The following is a 20,066-nucleotide window of genomic DNA, read 5'->3' on the forward strand; positions in this document are numbered from 1 at the left end:
ACCTACCTAACCCTATATTTAAAAAAGGCAAAATCACATTCTCAGAAAAATTCATTCCACGACCCCCATACACTCCACCCGGGCGCAAAAGCCTAAACTAGGGAGAACGTCCCGGGACGCCTCCGTCACCCGAGTTTCATCTCACATCACACTCTACGGTACGTACCATTTTTCACTGAAATCGTCTGACAAGGCTAGCAATCATTGCGTATAATGATAATTACAAAATTTAATTAACTACTTTGATATAGAATGTTTCATAATAATGGTAATAATCATGGTAATAGTAATGGTAATAATACTATTTCGTTTGTACGTTCATTGTACATCTTATTGAATAAAATATTATTTCAAATTAAAAGTTAAATGTAAAAGTTATTAAACCGACGCAATCCCACAGCCTAAAAACACACACACCATATGTGGAAATTACGTCGTGCACGATATACTAACACAATGCCAGCCGCTTATTAATTATTATTCTTATGAACTAGGTCATCGTGCCCATTGCCTCTACCCATCCAAGTAGCACCTGGGCACGTGAATGGGCTTTGGCAATAAACACGGAAGGGGTTAAACCTGAAAATCCTGATCTAGAAACATGATTAGTACATAAACATCTAACGGGCTAATATTTCACTATTTTAATAAAAGTGACTCGACTTTGTAAATACAAAGCTTTAATAGCAAATACAGAAAAGTAAAATAGAGCAACTATGACGCAAACATGGTGCACTGCTAATATCAGCTGGCAACGAAGGGTCTCACGCCCCCTAGACTTACGCCAGACGCTACATACCACCCACCCCGCCTGGACGTCGTGACGCCAGGACAGAGTGCACCCCTTCGCTAAGAGCGCTACCCGCCCGTCCAACACGTTGCATCCAACGGTGTCAGATTGACGGACGCCCATAGTATAGACAAAAGGACTGCAGTTTAGAATATGGTAACATATTTTCATATGTTCCGTATTCTAAAGCTGCGCCTGCTAAGGCCTAGTAATGCATGGGTATATCTCCCAGAGATGGTGTTCACGGTCTTATGCCGCGGAATCCTTCTAAATAATTTCATTAATTAAATAATAAAAAGGATTGAGTTTAAAAACCAAAAGGATTCCCACCGAATACTAGTCAGTGCATCGTCATATTTACTCTCGCGTCGGAAATTTCTCGCAACACTAATTTAATAAAGGCAAAACTCTTATAAAAAGGAATTTAATGTCAAAATTGAATTTGATATTTTATTAAAAGCAAAATGACTAATTAAGAATTCTTTGCAATGAAAAAAGCAATGAATTTATTATGAAAATTAATAAAAAATTAAAACATCCTCGGGCGACTCCCTCCTCAGAGTAAATTTTCAAGAATATGCAAAATGTGTTGAAATAGATCACTCTGACTTGGAAATCTACCCGTCACGAATTGTCTTCTTGCACATAAATTGTTCAATTTTACATGAAATTAATTGAACTTTACTCCTCGTAAAAAAGTCTCCAATTATATTTGAATTTACAATGTACAAAATCTAATGAAATTAATGTAAAATCATAATTAATATGTATATTCAGTATACATATTATATTACCAATATTACCTATATCGATTTGAATAAAAACTAAATAAAATTGTTTCTGTATTAAAATATTTCATATTCCACATTTAAGAACATTTAAGAACATTTAAGAGTATTCATATATTTCATAAATATCTATTGGAATATGTGGAATTGAAATGATATTAAAACGCGGAGTACAAGAAGACCTAGCCTGAACTAAATGAAATGAAACAATAAAAATGTTACTACTCATGGGTATAATCATACCCATGGTCACTATGCTCGCCAATCAAGTATACAACCAGTAACCCGTGTCGATTCGGACCATTCGTCCTACGACATGATTGGGCACCGGAGGAACCATAAAACATGCGACTTACCGTTTGCAGATATACTCTTCTTCCGACAGTCAAGTAGGAGGATGCACACCAGGTAGGAGGTTGCCTTATAGGAGAAGACGGAGGTCGTGAAGAAAGCCATCAGGGATGTCCAGGAACTCGACAAAATCCAGAAACTCATCTGTAACAAAAAAAGAAGAACCACGATTAATTTTGATAATTATCAATTCTTATTGTAATAAAATTATGTATATAAAACTGGATTTTATAAAATATTAGCAGTTAAAAAGAAATCTCAATTATCAAGTTTTTAAATTATAAATTATTCTATTTTAATAAAAAGCAATTAAGTAAAGTAATAAGATACTTACGCTCTTTCCTTGCGGAGCAACGCCCAAGACGGAAGTCGTGAAGAAGGCCATCAGGATATCCAGGAACTCGACAAAATCAAAAGATTTATCTGTAACAAACGAAAAAAGAATTAACAGATTGTTTAAAATAATCAAAACATAATTAAATAATTGCAGAAGAGAAGGAATTATCTGCAATAGAATACAAATTGTTTCAATTTTATTCTAGTTTACAACAGATGCATGAAACTACTAGTTAAAATTATTCAATAAAATGAAAAATTAATTATCCTTTTTCTATGAATTGATCAAAGAAAATAACATTCTTCTAATCTTTAAAATTAAGTCTCTAATTATCAAAAATGGTTACAATTAACAACGACTCAATGAAAGAAAAGTAATAATAAACGTTAATAATTGATTACAATAAATTCTTACAAAATTCTATTTCAAACCCACATCAGGTGTCATGGCGTCCTTTCAACATCCATCAAATATCTGTAATAAAAAAAGAAATACGAATTTATATAAATAAAATTTAATCAACAATAATAAAGTTATCATTAATAAACGTTCGAACTATAATTTATGCAAAATATTTTAATAGATAAGTAAGTAAGTACTTGCAATGCCCTCAACACGTCTTGTCACTTCGACGTTCGCGACAGAAATGGCGAGACCTTCCTTCCCGACGAAGACCGGTCGGCACTTGCTCGGGATTGTTCGGTATATTTTGTTATCGGCCGATGGCCGATACCTAACCAACGAACAGGTCTAAATAGGACTAATATTACGATGCTCAAAAAAGAACGTTATTAAATTAAAAACAGCAAATTGTGTAAAACAGTACTAAAAACATTCAATAATGTTTAGAAACTTAACGATATAAAAGAGAAGAAAATGATTCAGATTCTGCTGTTCCACTCTTATTGTGCATTCGCGGCGAGAGCAAAAATTTTCAACTCGCGTATTTTTGAAAACGACGCTGAATTAACGTTAAAGATCAAGAATTCAGACTTCTCTTCGATGTTTCTTTCTGTTTTTTGTACTGTTAACACCCGATCGACAATTTAATTTAATATTTAAATATAATTTAATCTTACCTGTTGCTGACACGTGCCAAACGGACGAAGCTTCGAAGAGGACTGTTACACTCCACCACACTCCGCGCGTCATACCCTTTAACGATGAATCTGATTGGTTGAAATGAGAGGACGCCATGATGGGTCGACCAATCACTGTCATCGATAGAAATTGAAAATTGTGTACTTTGCGACTTTAATACTAATGGAAACGTTCACTTAATTAATAACAAAGAAAAAATCGAATGCTATGTTTTTTTTCAGCAACACATATCTTGATTTAACTTTCATTTATTTGTAATTATCTAACAAATGAATAAGAGAAATATTACTTTACTAACAGTATCGTATGAGATGATTCTATATTAGACAAAATTATATTATATGCTAATGTATGAATAAATGAAAGATGAATATGTACAAAAAAAGACAAAAAACAATGCCTCAAAAAAGGAAACAATGCTGGGCACCTGATCAAAATCACAAAAAAGTTCAGTGTACCCATAATGGTGGGTGGGGATTTTAACTCACGAATAGATAACCTTAATTAAGTTGAAAAGGCTAAATTGTCTTTCAGAGTTTAAAACAATAAATTATGAAAATAAAGTAACATATTATCGATATAGAGAAGAAATAATTAAGATAACACCGCGTAAATTTGTATCTAAATTCGGAGCAAAAGTAAAAAAGTTCTGCTTACGCATTTCCGAAGACAATGTTGAATTGATGTCAGGAATGATGTACTTGTGTATCTAGACTTCTCTCCAACTTTTCCTTGTTATAATTAATTAATTACTGGCTGGATCCTTACAAAACCTATATTAGAAAGTTGCTGTGGGCAGTCTGTGGGTATATGGATTAACGATATCAACTAGAATTCTATATTACCGACGACTCTAATGTTATTTGTTAATTTAAAAATTGTAAACCAACTGTAATTTCATTATTAGAAGCAACAAATATTTGAAACACCGAAATACTATGAAATAAACAAGTCATGAAATTCAGTTGAAAATGAAACACGAATGATTATTAGTTTGACACTTTTAAGTATACTGACTTCTTTAATGTTTATTCAATTTACATACGGTAATCTTTTTTTGGCGGATTTTAAAAATCCGTGGCATCCGACAATCGACAGTATACATTTCATTTGTTGGGGGGAAAAAAACGATAAATTTATTTAAAAAAGAAAAAAAAGAAAAGAAAAAAATAGCACAGGTTATTGAACCGAAGAGAGAAAAAATGAGAAAAGAATTTGCACAGTAGTTTTAAATTTGACAGTGATGCAGCGAATTCGATCAAGTGTATTCCATAATATAGAGCATATTCGTAACATGAAATATAAAACTCTCATCATCAACTATATATATCGTTAACTTTGAACATGGTCAACATATAAATATACAGTCATCACGTTAAGTTAAATGTATCCATACAATACATACAATTGAATCTATACACGGTATATAAGTAAGACTCCTAAACACGTTTCATCTTTTCGTTTTTGGATACATACATAAATGCATACACGCGTATATGCCAAGTACATATATATCTTGGAAATATCCTCTGTCTAGTTATACAATTATACAAAACGCTACAGCGTGTGGTTCTTTTTTTTTCTTTTACAGAAATATACATTTATCAATGGTATCAATGGTATGTAAAGATTCTACCGAATGAAAAAAAAAAAAGGACGAATATACAAGAATGAACGAAAAGAAAAAAAATATATATATATATATATCTATATATCTATATGTATATGTATGTATATGATATACACGTGGAAAAAGTTTCATTTACACGAATTACAAAGAACGGAGTATTGGTTCAACGGCTACAGATCCATTTATAATGAATCACATCGCATTCGTTCCACGTCTGGGACTTTTGCTCTTTCACGTTCATTTCAAAATGAATTTCGATTACTATAATTTCCTGAGGAAAACATCAAGAGTAGAACCTATGAAAGTGAAAGGAATAAGTAAAAGGGGGAAGCCTCAGACCCAAAACGGACAGCACAGTGTAGGGTTGGATATAAATGAACCTTAATATCTCTTCCTTTTTTCCCGTGACAATTAGTGAATTGCTTAGAAAAGCATTTTGGCACTTGTAGCGAAGAATTCTGTTAGCAGAGTTGAGAAGAATTTCCAGGAAACAGACGATGCTGTGTCTATCGTTCCCAATCGCGATATCTTTTTAGGCCATCGTTACGACGCGGTTCAGCATTGCTATGCATCGCCCCATGTTTCCACAACAGTAATCCACATATGTATGTATACCTTTATTGTATATGTTCGTAATCTGTTTTGATCGGAACGAAAAATGTACGGAATCATTAGGAACATAGAGAGAAACATCCGTATCTTCTTCTCCGTGTGTCGATCAGTCTGCAGCCTTGTAGAGGCTCTCTCTCCTTCCTTCTTGAATCGTCTCGACGAAGAGTTCGAGTCCAGCTCGCGCGTTCGTTTTCTCTTGCTCTCTCGCAGGATATAATTTGTCAGTCTTTTTATCTGATGGTACAGGGTCAGTCCGGTCACGTCATTTGAGCGGCGTTGAAGCCTCGTTTCCTAGAGGTGGTAAAATGTTGAGGGTTTGTGATCTGATACTGTTGCATATACGGATTGTTCCTGAGAACGTTGCCACCGGGCGAGCTAGTCGAATATTGCGAGGGTACGTTAATGATTCCGGTTTGTTGTAAATACTGTTCGCGATAGAGGGCCTGCTGGCTCACGTATTCTCCGTTAATGGGATTCTGAGTAGCAGCATAGTGAACATTTACGGTCTTGGCGGATGGATGATTGGCGTTGCAGCTATCCTTGTAGCTGTCTTGATGATAACGCATCAAACTGGTAGGAGAGGAGCCTGGTGGAGTGACGTTCTTCAAACTTTGAGTGGGACTTTGGGTGATGGACTCCAACACGTGCCTCGGCATGTTCGGCGAGGGGCAATGAGTCTCTTGGAGGCCGTCTACGCGATTCGCGTTTCTCACGTAAATCGGAGCACTCTCCGGTCTACCACCGACTATATTTCTCATACCTTCTCTATCTTTAGCAGTCAAACTCTGACGGGACAAGTTCAATCCAGAATTACGATTCTTTGTTGTGCAAGAGAGAGAGGTGCTGTTTAGATCGGACACGCTGGACCAGGTTACGCTGGCAAGCTCCCATTGACGAAGAAGGCTAGATACTCGTTCGGCTCTCGCAGTCGTGTCCAAACTTTCGTCGTAATCAGGACCCTGCGAACACGAAAGTTACCATATCTGTTATCTCTTATCTGTTTGAACGATTCAAGGGGTTGATCAAATCGAAAAAGAAAAAAGAAAATTAAAAAAAAAAAAAAAAAAAAACTAGGTTCATTTAGTAATCTACGGAGCAAAATTACACTTGTATCCTTTATTATAGAACGAATAAGGAATTCAAGAAATCGAGAACGGCTTAGAGAGGTCAAGAACAACCGGCACGCAAGAAGGAGGAGAAGGAAAGGAAAAGAAAAGAAAAGAAAAGAAAAGAAAAGAAAAGAAAAGAAAAAAAGATGAGGAACGAGCGACGGCATCTACGATACGAAGGCAAGGTCGTTTAGTAGTATGCAACTGATGAAATACCGAGCAAACTCATATCCCATAGTAGATAAAAGTTGCAACTGGTTGACCAATTGATGCACGAATTAATATTATTATTATTATTATTATTATTATTATTACTGTGACAAGGCTGCCAGGAAAGGTCGACGAAGCCTTAAGAGGACACAATCTATTTTACATGGCCTGATTCCAATGTATTTTGCCGACGCGATAGAGTATAGAGAATACACCGCGTAATTCGAGGCTGATCCCGATTCTCGTTACATAGGCAAAGCTAAAAGCTTCGTCGCGTAGTGGATTACCGTGACGATGTTGCATCATAGAAGGCACAAGGTACGTGCAACAAGACCAACAATTTTTCCTACGATACGTAAAATGGTAGATATTTAATAATTTGACGGTCGCAGAAATAAAAAAAACTGGGTTAACTGGAAAAAGACTGGCTGATTTGACGGATGATCGAACAAGTTTGTTCGGTTGCTGTTGAAAGGGTTGAAAGGTATTTTCTGAAAGATGCAACGCTTACATTCTCGATCTTCTCGTCTAACATCTTGAAGAAGTCAAGCTGACTGGTGGATATCTCTCTGCAACATTGAAAACAAATAGCGATCAATTGAAATTTCTCCCTTTTCTTTCTCTTTTCTTTCATTTCTATGTTCTCGACACTTACGCCTGTTGCAACAGAGGACCGCTTCCAGGTGCGTTCGACTTTTTCTTGGCTTGACCCTTTATCTCGCCAGAACCGTTCTGCTCTTCGTTTCGATTCACCTCGACCCCGTTATTGTTTGTTTTATTATTTTTCGCGTTACCGTTTCCATTCTTCTGCTCCACGGACGCAGAGCCTGAAACACATCAGAGGAACGAATTATTAGTTAAACGATAATAAAATTAACTTACAATTAGTGTTTATTGAACACGAAATACGAAATCGATGCGAAAGAAAAAAAAAAAAAGAAAAAAGAGAATAAATCATCAAAGTAGAACGCGAGTGGTTAACGTATAGGAGAATTTTTCGCATGGAAAAAAGCGCCTCATAGACGCGGGGGGAACCCTTTCTCGCGGAAAGGTCGCGAACTGGGATATTATCGTGCATAATTAGACGAACAAAGCAAGAGAAACGATGATGGCCAGACGCAGAAGGGGTAGAACGATTTTTCAAATCGTAAAAACGCGATGCAGCGAGTGCAAGGTTCGCGATATTTAACTCGTAAACACGTTTATAATCTTATCACGAGTAGCTCGACATTTTTAAGGGCCATTATACACTCAGGCCCGAGTCCAAACAGAATATTCGATTAAAATAGACCGACCGTCGGCTATAAATGACCCGTTCAACGCTCAGCGACGAGGGAAGTACGCGTGCGCGTATATAAGTGCTAAAAAGAAAAGAAAAATAACGATAAAATCAGGTAATAAATTAAAGTAAATGCTTTATCCAATAATAAATCAGTAGGTGAAATGTGATCGCAATGAAAGATTGCAAATCCGTTTGAAAAGAATCTTTGTTTACGCTGCAAATATAATTCGCGAGGGGGTGAAGAAAGAGGGGGAGGAGCTGAAAGACACATAACACGTCGTATAGGTGGTCCATTCATTGGCAAACGTGAAACACGAAACGAAGAGAAGAGAAGAAGAGGGAAGGAAAAGGAGAATGAACTCGTCGTATTACAATGAAACGCAAATAAACCCGAGACACCGAGAAACATGCGCAAAGAGACACGGTTGCTCCGGCTCATTGTAGACGCGTGTAGGTCAGTAGGTGAATCTTAACGATCGTAACGTTACGTTCGCTTCGTTATAATTACTCAAGTACTAGGCGACTAGTAGAAGTTTAATAAGTATAAAAGTCGTTTGAAATGATTGAAATTCTGATGCATCAAATGGAGAAGATTGGATCAACGAGGCGAGGCGACGCGACGCGACGCGACGGTTCGGTTGTGCGAAACAAGATAGGATAAAAACTATCGATTGTCAATTTGCGGGGCGAATCGCCAATTACGACGCGGCAGTCACTGCTCAAACTTTATTTCGTTCTTCTGATTGTCATGTTGGTTGTTAACTGTACGATCGAATTAGAGAAGAAAAAGTAGAGAAATTTCACTCTTCGCTAGTCAAAGCCGACGCATGGCACGTCCACGAACAGAGTAAAATTCTGAAATTTCATAGAGTACAAGTTACCTTTACAACGTTCAGTAATAGGTACCTATACCTTTCTTGAAACAGAAGCCCAACTGAAAGCATACATTTTGTTTTTAAAGCAACTCGTTGCTTCCACACCCTTTCTACCCTTTCTACTCTTTATACCCTGTATTTAGATTGCAGCTCTTCTCGCAAAAATAAACCGTTCGTTTCTCTAACTGGTTGTCACAGTTGGCGCGTGATTGGTAGTTAGAGCGCGAAAGGGTCTTAGAGGTACTTACATATCTAACCCCTAAAACGCTCTTTTATATGTAGACTCGACGAGGGTAAGCATCCCTTCCCTTGGTCTCACTATGTACTTGGGCCGCGCATACGCGTTAGAGACGCGTTTACCCTCGCTTGGCGCGCAGCCATTAGAAAACTCACCACATAGAGATATGTACACAGAGAAAGAGAGAGAAAGATAGAGAAGCAATATCATGGCCGTTACAGTGCAGCAAAAGCACACGGTCTGGAAGGTGAGCTAATTACGTCGCAGTTAATTACGCATCTGGTACGTGTTTTACGCGCACGTTTATCGTGCATCAGCGAGCCAGCTCCCGACCTGGAGTCGCTCAAAACGACGGCCTTTCATCGACGTTATATTATTAAACTTGTTAATGGTTTTTCACATCGAGAGAGAGGAGCCACCGCCGTTTACTTCAACAACTCTGTTTCTCTCTTTGTTCCTATTAAGGACCCAACTTTTTTATTTGGCCCACACAATGTACAGAGTAATTCACATGTTGTGATATTCGTTTCGCAAAACATTATTTATCGGATTTTATCATCACAAGTTATCGTTGCTCCATTTTTCTTAACGTAACGCGAATACTTATATTTATCTGATACCGAAGGATTGTCCCTGAAATCGATCAATTTTCGTTACGAATATTCACTCTTTATACTCGATATAAGTATGTAGACATGTATGTACATATATCAACATTTTTTCCACTCTAGAAATAATAAAACTCAATGGATTCGTTATTCGGTTCAATTTCATCAACATCAACAGCAACGGCAACAGTTTCAATTGAAACAACGCAAATTTCAAACAAGATATTTGCGATTATCAGTCTCACTTTTCAAGGTAACACTGATCGATCGAGTCCATCGCAAATTACAATGACAGATAACTTTTCTGTTCGACACTCGAATCCAGCAAACAATTACCATTATTGATTGAACCGATAAAATGGATGAATGAAATTTTCAGTCGGTGTCGATCTTTTTCCGATATTACAGATGATAGTTGATATACATTTCCGTCGAGGTAAAAGCTTCCATTATTCATGGATACGTGGGTGTCGCGTGCTATAATTCGATAGCTTCGACCTGCACTTAATAGATTCACATTGTGCGTGTACCTAAGTGCGTGTGCACTCGATAAATTGAATTCCACAGGAATTCGGTGGACCTAACTCCATTAACACACCACGATTTTCATGCAATTTCTCAATGACTTTATCACTCTACGATATAGCAGTGAAGAAAATTTCGTGATTCTAATTGATCTATCTACCCTCGTTTACTCGAAGAAAACGAACGAAGCAAAATCCGTATTCCATAAATACATTCTGTCACGTTGTCGTGCTGTCACTGGTGGTGTTTCGCGGATGTACATAGTTGTATAGTCTATATTTAGCTGGCAGTATTGGAATCGCAATCGTGATTCATTAACACGTTCCACGTGCTCGCGGGACTGATACACGCGACGAGCTCGTAAGACGTAAAAAACTTTTTATCCCGTGGGGCCTATGTGCATATTAGGTACACGTTCACATCCCATAGGCCGTAGGCACATAGCCTATATAGTCGAGTCAAGAATATCGTCTAAAAATTTGCACGGGTGTAAAAGAGCATTCGCAATGTCAGTGAAAGGGTTAATAACCATTCAGCCAGTCGAACGGCAGATTTCCGTTGGCTCGTTACTTGGTCAGCACAATAGGCGGCGCCTTTTATTCGCCGGACATCCGTAACGTGGAATTTCAATATCGTAATTCGTAACTACCAGACTGACAATGACTATTTCGATGACGATTACTAATTCTTTGTATATTTTATCCGGACTGAACTAACTTGATTTATAGAGTATCTCAACTTTTTTTGCACTATTTAATGATATAGGAATATATTGCGTCACGAATTAGTTTCTAAAAGAAAACTCCAATTACACATAGATGCAATGAAATGGGTGATTAAAACAAGCGGAAAGCGGAAAGCGGAATTTTGATAATCTTAATTCAATAAAATCCTGCTTCAGAGGCTTATCCAACCGCGCCGCGTCGTCTACAATTAGATTTGCCTATGTGAAACGAAAAGAAAACAACGTGCGTTAATTTTAGCGAGCCACCGATTGAATAGGGTCGTCTGACGCCGACCTACTTTTCCCGCCAACCTTCTCACCTATCAATTTTTCGCGGAATCAACAGAATTACTATTTCTATTCTTATTTTTACAAATATGTAGTTCCATAAAATAAAACTTTTCTGTTCCAATGAAGATCGATGAAGTACGAATTCTTCAGCTGTCCCCTCAATTCGTTCGAACTGAATTTCTTTAGGAGTTGAGAGTGACTACATATCTCGAGGTGAATGATCCGCGAAGCAGAACCGCCAAGAAATCCATCGATCTGCAACACGGAGCGGTTGTAGCTTGCTGTTCTACTTTGTGTCACGAGTCACGAGTCACGAGTCTCGAGTTACGAGAGAAAAAGGAAACAGCAAATTCCACGTAGGATCGATATTTCAGTGAGAAAGAATGCCAGCTCGATCGAGAATGTAGCTTTATCTCGTGCTAAAATTGACCTCGATACTGTTCCGGTTGCAAACCAAACTCTTTTGTTATTTTTTTTTCTTTCTTCTTTTCTTTCTAGGCCGAACTTGATAAGCTCAATTTCAGTTGATTGTGCTATCGTGCCAACACACATATTTTCAGGCTCGAAAGAAGACCTAGACGAAACGATGAATTATTCATTTTGCGATGCGATCTCAAGTTGTCGTGAAAATGAAAACTCCTATACTTCTAGCAATTATTCAAATAATAAAAAATTTCAAACGGTGTGCATTCATCGATGTCTGTTCATATTTAAATGCTTCAAAGGTGACCCATGTTTCGTATTAACATACAAAAAAGAAAGGAAAAAAAAGAAAAGGAGCATTCGTGAAGCTTGGTCTCTCGTTTGATGAAACACGCGATATCGAGTGAACGACAATGAACGCGCGTTTACACGAGATCCATTAAATTGAGGTCAATCGTTAACCTCGATTATCCAAACTGATATTATATCATTAACGATGCTCCTAACAGTTAATAGATATTTCAATGTCGACAGTTGCATAATCGCAAAGGGAATGAAAAAAAAAACTTCTTTTTTTTTTTTTTCAGGCCAAGAATTGATGAAAAAGTTATCTAGTATAACGGAAGGAAATTTTCCGTTTACGGACAGTGATATTTACTCCGTCGTCGCGTCGCGTCGCGTCGCGTCGCGTCATGTCGAATCGTATCATACCGGATATGGGTTGCGAGTTCAAATTACCGCGGTATAACTGGTTTCCGTGGAAATCAATACTTTGACGACGATTGATAGCAATATACAATATAGAGTATAGTAGAAGGGGCGAGAAGCACTGGCACAAAGTCACTCGAGTTGACGACAGGAAGAGGTAAGGTTAATTTCGCATGTAACAACGATTTTTTAATTACCAGATAAGAACAAGATATCACCGAATATCTTACCGTTATCTTCGATGCATGCTTTTCAAATAACGCTTTTAGAATGATTATTCTAAAAGCCGATGCGCATAAAAGCTAACGTATCTTTCTCAAAATATACATTATCGCCGACCTGTATTTCTGCGTTACCTACTTTTGCACATTCCACGAATTCCGCTAGTTATCGATATAAATGACCGTATTGATTTAATGAGTGATCGTTAATTAGTAAAGTCTGCCTACCGAAATTTCATGTTTAACCAACGAAACCGTAACCAATTGTATTACCCTCTACTTCTATTCTTATTTTCATGGTACAGTTGGTTATTTGCTTTCATGATCGATGTCACGTAAAAGATAAAGCTTATTCTTTTTAAAAGGGGGAACGGAATACGCTGATCCTCTCTTCGAAACGTCGAATGTATGTATCATCTAGATACATATGTATACGTATATCATTATCAGCTATATCTGATGTTGACAAACAACAAACCCCGACACGATATACATACCTACAAGTATACAGAAGAAGCCTAAAAAGGATACAGGTGATGATTGCTCGTGTCAGAATTAACAGCGTATCGATAACAAAGAAGAAACGAATGCCCGAAATAAGCGTCCGTCTCTCGTATCTGGTGTTCTCAAGGTTGTACTGTCCGGACGAAGGTTTACATGACTACGATCACGTTTTACCGAACACGGAAGTTGCGACTATCTGGCTAGTTAGACCGTTAAAATGAAAAACAAAATGTTCCTTTTTTACGATAATAACTAGGAGATTTATAATTTTCGTTCTTCATTTTCTTTCCGCAAAGCGCGATAGCTGGTTAGAAATGAAACGTAGTACGCTTGCTGTAATTATTCGAGTCACGCGGTATCCTCACTCACGATCTAACACTGACGATGAGTAACCTAAATAAGTACAAAACCGTTTACCGTTCTTTTTTTTTTTTACACAATTTTTTTACGAGGTTAACAAACGTCGAACAATGCAAGCGCCAGGATATTGTACATATGTATGTACATGTACGTTATATGCTGAAGCAGCAGCTCTGAGTCACTCATAGCTGCAACGCATCATCGTCATCAACGGCATTCCACGATTCCCCCCTGCTCCGAAAGAACCCGAAATGCGAGACCAGCTTAAATTTAGATGCAGCCCAATTCGAGTGTAGAATTACCCGTACTACGTACAGAGGAGACAGAGAAAGACCTTCGTTTCAACTTCATATATGTATAATTAGATTTATCATTGATCACAGCGCGTAAACTGACTCGAACCACTCCACTATACAACTATAAATAATTTGTTATATCTCTTCCTCTCTGATTCTAATTGTAACTATCTAAACTGTCCGATTTCAAAGAACAAGTGCAACAAACACTTACCCTTCGTTCTACGGGCTAAGTGTGATATGTTTTGTCTGAGCACTTTCAGCCACATCTTTGCTCCCTTTTGTTTATTCTCACAATCCGACGTCCTGGGTAGGACAAGGATCCTCCAGTCGTTTAAATAAGATCGTCGTTCACTGTGTCACCGGAACGTACAAGTGTCTTCCTTCCAAACGCCGGTTACTTAACCTCACTTTTTGCACGTATTATATGTACTTACATATGTATGTATACGGTCACACGGCGAATAACGATCAACGACGGATACTTATATAAGTAAACGAAAGAACGAAAGTGTATTTTTCAAAAATAATTGAAAAGTTAATGATGCTCGCACATGAAATTCCTACGACAGACAGTCACCGACGCTAGAGAGGCACGACCCTTTTATAGACGGAACAACGATCACGTAGGCAAGTCGTTCGCTGCTCTACTACCGAACGCGATAATATCGGCCTCGGGCCTTGGAACTTGTCTTGTTTACCAAGAAAAGACGCGACTGGCCGCGAATCGTCGTGCCGCGCCGCGACGTACCGACAAGTGCAATGTGTTTTGACCAAGTACCGGCCAAATGCAATTGCTTTCGAACTCGGTATATATATATATATCTACGCAACTTGCTAAAAAATATGTACATACATACAAACACACACTACTAACGTCCCGCGTTCACATTAAAGCAACGCGTTCTCCCGCTCGAACCATGGCAACACTGTGAACAGTGTAAACTGACAAGCAAGATGCGCGCGCACCATTTTCAGGTTAGCGAAAAATTGAAAACTGCAATAATATGTAACGTATGCAAGTACTTAGGCGCGGCGGTCATACGATCAACGTTAATTCAATGCAACACATTATTTGCGTCGATTTATATTTATAACCAAGATTAGAACAATACATTATTCGATAAATTTATGAGCTACGATCGAGCCAATCTTAGAACGCGGTAAACTAACGCATCGACAAAAAATCGATCGATTTACATTCGTAAACAATCGAACGAGTCACGCGATCGATATTAAGGTTGAACTTTGTTTTTACGCCGGCAAAAATTAGTAACTTTTTTGTAAACACGGGTAGAATGTCGGCTTCTATCACGTCTGGATGTCTCAACTATACTGCCTAAACAAGAAGAGCTAACATCAGTTTTAAATCAAATGTGATACTATTATTTGCGCCGATTTTCATTCATAATCAATAATCGGGTTAGAAAAATAAATTATTAAGAACGCGATACGGACCAGAAATCAACGAATTTACATTCGTAAACATATTTATGATTTTCCAAACAACAACAACAAGTACATGTATGTATGCTTACTCTTTTGTACAATCGATTTGTACACCATCGAAATACCAACCCTCGCCTTTTATCTATTTAAGTTTATTTTATTTTTTTCATACTTTTCATAAAGGAAAAAAACATGAAAAAATGAAAAAATGAAAAAATGAAAAAAAGATGTTGAATAAAACGTAGTGTTATTTTTAGAACGGCCTTTTTCGTGACGTAACGAATAAATTCCTAACGTACATACGTACTTACATAGTTTCACGTTCATCGGTAAGACGATGCATGAATATTTCTCAGCGTTAACAACGGACAACGATAAACAACAGGTACACCAGATGTTGTTTAAACGGTTATTATTTAAACGATTGCTACCTAAGAAAAGGTGGAAGAGTATGTGAGAATAGAACATTTCAACGCAAGATGTTTCTCAAAGTACCGTAATAAGCGAAGCCATCGTAATGATATAAATATCAGAATTATCGCATGGTATATTTAGCTTACAGACGTCGAAGTCGGTAAACAACAAACCACGATCCGTCATACGATTTCAAAACGGCCATCATGCAGATTGGTTTCTTCTTCTTTTCTCTTCTCTTCTCTTTTATAATTGCTCGCGAGTATGTATATAGCATTGCTTATTACGAATGGTGAAAAATTTAAGTGAGCAGTAAAAAAATCAAGTCCAGTCAGTAGAGATTCGTGACTAAATTTAATCGAATGTATGCACATAAGTGATGCACGTGACTTGACGAATTAAAAAATCTATTCTATCAACGACGATTAAATCGTTGATAATTTATTAGCAGTGAAATTGGGGCGATAAACACTGTTCTCGGAATAGACATTGCGTTATTTCAACGTACTCGATTATCGATCTATAGAAACAAAAAAATGTATCGCGTTCTATAAGTTTAATCGATACACCATTAGCTATTATTATTCGCTCTATCAAATACTAATCACTAATCACTAATCACTAATCACTAATCAATAATCACAATTTGAAAATTATTTGAATAATTTTATCGAATAAAGAAGAGGCGAACAATACGAACAGAGGGTGGTTGCTGAACCTCGATTTACCGTTCTGAAAACTTACGCTCCCCTTTTGCACAACCTGATCTACCTCAAGTGATATACGTTAAGAAGAAAATCGATCGTTCTAACACGCGTGCGTGTCACCACGCACCCATTTTCTTCTCCCAAAGAAAAAAAATAAACTCGTTAATTGGTGTATATTCGATATACGCAGAGGTGAAGATAAGCAGTTCGGGACGAGAAACTACTAATATAGTAATTATACAAAGAGAATTGCGACTTAGCCTCGAGATGGATACGCGAAATCTAAATATGGATATCAATATTCCGTAACGTTCCACCTGTTTTGGAACCTAATTCGATTTATCTACTTACTCGAGAATAATTAATACTACACGATTATTCTTGAGAATATTCATGTGAATCATCCATTCAAAGCTTACGTTAGAAAATAATAGGTAAGTAATTGTTCGCTTACCCACAGAATCACCGTTCTTCTTGCCATTGTTGTTCTTGTTCTTCTTATTCTTCGGATAGATGTTACCGATTTTGCTCTGTCCACAACCCATCCTGGTTTGTTGCGTGCTCGTACGCTGCTCACACTGAACTTCACTTTCCACCAACTTCCAATACTTTTCAATTTTCTTTTACAACTTTCCGTAAACAATCGTTTCGCTCGAGAAAAGAAAAAAGAAGAAGAAGAAAAAAAAAAGATTTCTTTTCTGAAGAAATTAACTCGAAAGAATTGTTCTCATTGCCCTCATTGTCTATCGTTAACATTTGCGTGGTCGTTCAAAGATACAAGTTTCTTCTACATATTAGGCAGCGAAACAACTTTTTCATGTCTACCTACATACAGATACGTACATGTACCTATATTTCTTTTATACGCATCCGTGTAAACATATATATGTATATATGTATATATGTATGTATGTATGTATGTATGTATAAAGAAAGCAGGCAGATTGTTAATCACACGAGATCCCAAAAGATATGTATTTTATGTAGATGCGAAACAATAAACGCGAAAGACAGAGTCTAAAACATTTAACGAATTCAGTCTTTTCATCAACCAGAGACTTTCCTCTTACATTCAACTAACGCTATCACCAGTTTAAACCAACTGATTTTTAACACGTTCATCAGTCTTTGGAACCGATTTCAAAAGGGCAGCTATATGTGTATATGTATGTGTAGGTATATATTGTAGAAAGAGCGTATCTTAACATAACTTTCTCTGTTTCCTTCTGACAAAATCAGTTGTCTTTGACCAAAGAACTTAGCTATCGGGGCTCGTTTCGCCCCGGTCGCCGTGGACTTTCTCGTCTCTGGCTACCTGAGCCGAGTCACCCAATCCATGTTGCGTCTCAACTTTCTTCTACCACCCCATCATTCGTTATCTATCATCTATCCCATGTCCAAAGAAGCCAATCGTGCATCCTCCCAATCTATCGTCGTCCTGTACATTCGTTCGCTCGTCACTGGTTCTTCTCTCAAAAGGAGGAATGTATCTGAACCCAGATTTCTATACGATCCACCTTACCAACTGATCGAGTCTGAACAACACTGTTCCATCGTAGAATCGACTTCCGGTTTCAGGCAGTGACCACGTTTGAACGTGGTTAAAAAACTGGCTGACACATGTTTCGGTTACGTGATCCACTCTACCGAATTCTCTCTTCCGTTTCTGATCGGATTCTGCAAAATAAAAAAATACAGAATGAAACTTTCTTCCGTTTGAACCTCCCATCTATCGTGTCTCGGTGTTACACTTTACTTTCTTCAGGTTTAATATGTGTATGCATCAATAAAACAATTGTAAAAGTGAAGCGATCGATATTGTTCATTTTGGCACGATGTCTAACGCGCTCCACAGCTTTCAACGGGCCCGCCCGCCACACACGCATGTCTAACGTAAGAATGGAACGCGTTACACGTTTAAAATTGACGTCGTATAAATTCTCGCGGTATGTTGACAATTTTCCGTGAAAATCAATCTCTGTCGATAGTTCCGCGTTATCGGGACTCTTATCATCGCCTCTTACCGACAGAATAGTCGCCGACCTCACGAAAATTCAAGTAATTATATTCGATAACTTACTACAGTCTACTACACTTTGCAGTAAAACCGTGTCGATATCGAATAAACGAGAAGCGTATATGTAATGTGTAAATTTTACACGGGACACTTGCTTTCCACTTTCTCGGTCAATGTCGTTTCCTTTGATTCTCCACTGAACAAGATTAATTAGTACCATATTACGTTACACTAACGTGCTGAAACATTAATTACAGCCACACAATACGTTCACGATTCACGATTCACGATTCACGGTTCACGATTAATCGATGTATGTATGTATGTATGTATGTATGTATGTATGTATGTATAATCGACTGATTCTTCATCGATTCTCTCATGATAACCGTTTTTTCGTTCGATTAAATTACGCTAGCTGCTTGTTAGAAAACAAAAGGATAGTTTCACGTCAAGATACTTATTTACCGTTTATTGAAACGTTAGCTTGAACGATCTGTCAATGTTCCCTAATGGTTCGCATACCGATATCCGGGCTTTGTTATCCGTACAAATACACTACGCTTCGCAAATTGTACATACCACGCCACCAGTTTGTACTCTTGGATATCGGTGTAAAAGAAGTCTCGGGAAATTCAAATAAACTCCTGAATTTCTGATACTATTTTCGTCCGATACACTATACGCTCTGAAATATTAGCGAAACGAAAAAAGAATTAGATTCCCACCAGTACTGTCACTCGATAATTCGCAAACTGGAAAGTCGCAACCATTCACATATGCATTCGTGTATGTAAGTACGTAAATAAGTAAAAAAGGATCTTTCTTCGTCGCGTATATTACACGCAATGTCGTTCCCCTTTGGAAGCGACGTTAGCCGAAATTCGATTCGAAGTCAACTAACCTCGTTTCGTGCAAGAAGGCGAGCAACCTCGACACGTCCACCTGTTTACGACAATCGTACATAAACGAACGGGGCCCTCTTTTCTTATTCTATATCTCGGTATATAGATACGTGTTGTGTAAGTACGTGGATATAAATTCGCGTACGAATTTACAACTACGAGCTGTAAACGACGACGAAACACAGGCACTCTCACTTCGAAGTTCCAGCATCGACTATTCGGCCGGCCGAAGCGCCAGCTAGATCTGCGCCTGCGCGCTCCCTTCGCGTACATACATCCCACTACCTACGGCGCAATATAAATGCACGAATACTCGCGCAGTGCCAAGCAAACTTGATTCTTCTAACAAACCTCTACATGCATGCATGCGTGCCTTTCCTTCTTCCTTTCTTCCTTTCTTCCTTTCTTCCTTTCTTCCTTCTTTCCTTCCTTCCTTTCTTCCTTTCTTCCTTCCTTCCTTCCTACCTATGCAAACACTAAACTATTTTATTACTTACTCACATACGAACACTACCCACGACAAATCGTAGCCTCAAATGTACATGCAGGTGATACAACAAGTTCTATTTAAACTACGTACATAGTTGATCG

General features: G+C 37.8%; 1 protein-coding gene and 2 long non-coding RNA genes across 6 annotated transcripts; all 3 read right to left on the reverse strand.

Annotated features, from left to right (window-relative positions):
• Positions 1 to 1,341: 1,341 nt before the first annotated feature.
• Positions 1,342 to 2,740, reverse strand: LOC143308249 (uncharacterized). The gene is made up of 3 exons (XR_013065233.1): positions 2,681 to 2,740; positions 2,264 to 2,352; positions 1,342 to 2,073 (listed from the first exon to the last, which is right to left on the reverse strand). It is a non-coding gene; the product is annotated as an uncharacterized LOC143308249 (long non-coding RNA).
• An 87-nt stretch (positions 2,741 to 2,827) lies between these two features.
• On the reverse strand, positions 2,828 to 5,275 carry LOC143308250 (uncharacterized). Its single transcript, XR_013065234.1, has 3 exons — positions 4,025 to 5,275; positions 3,346 to 3,480; positions 2,828 to 2,999 (listed from the first exon to the last, which is right to left on the reverse strand). It is a non-coding gene; the product is annotated as an uncharacterized LOC143308250 (long non-coding RNA).
• Positions 5,276 to 19,687, reverse strand: tow (target of wingless). 4 transcript variants are annotated; one of them, XM_034338524.2, is made up of 6 exons: positions 19,475 to 19,687; positions 18,076 to 18,230; positions 17,008 to 17,991; positions 7,584 to 7,755; positions 7,440 to 7,497; positions 5,276 to 6,568 (listed from the first exon to the last, which is right to left on the reverse strand). In XM_034338524.2, exons 3-6 carry the CDS (start codon positions 17,096 to 17,098, stop codon positions 5,867 to 5,869), a joined length of 1,023 nt encoding a protein of 340 aa, XP_034194415.2. In that variant the 5' UTR covers positions 17,099 to 17,991; positions 18,076 to 18,230; positions 19,475 to 19,687; the 3' UTR covers positions 5,276 to 5,866. The 4 variants fall into 4 exon arrangements, with proteins under 4 accessions (XP_034194415.2, XP_034194414.2, XP_076549366.1 ...); XM_034338523.2 differs by adding an exon at positions 19,153 to 19,258 and having other exon boundaries at positions 17,008 to 18,230; XM_076693251.1 differs by having other exon boundaries at positions 17,008 to 18,230.
• Positions 19,688 to 20,066: the final 379 nt, after the last annotated feature.

The sequence above is a fragment of the Osmia lignaria genome, chromosome 3 (assembly GCF_051020975.1).
Source record: "Osmia lignaria lignaria isolate PbOS001 chromosome 3, iyOsmLign1, whole genome shotgun sequence".
NCBI classification, from domain to species: Eukaryota; Metazoa; Arthropoda; class Insecta; order Hymenoptera; family Megachilidae; genus Osmia; species Osmia lignaria.

Coding starts and splice junctions, on each gene's coding strand:
- tow (XM_034338524.2), bottom strand. CDS start 17,098: ATGGGTTGTGGACAGAGCAAAATCGGTAACATCTATCCGAAGAATAAG. Junction 7,498..7,583: donor GGTCCTCTGTTGCAACAGGC/GTAAGTGTCGAG, acceptor TCAATGTTGCAG/AGAGATATCCACCAGTCAGC. Junction 6,569..7,439: donor TAGACGAGAAGATCGAGAAT/GTAAGCGTTGCA, acceptor TCGTGTTCGCAG/GGTCCTGATTACGACGAAAG.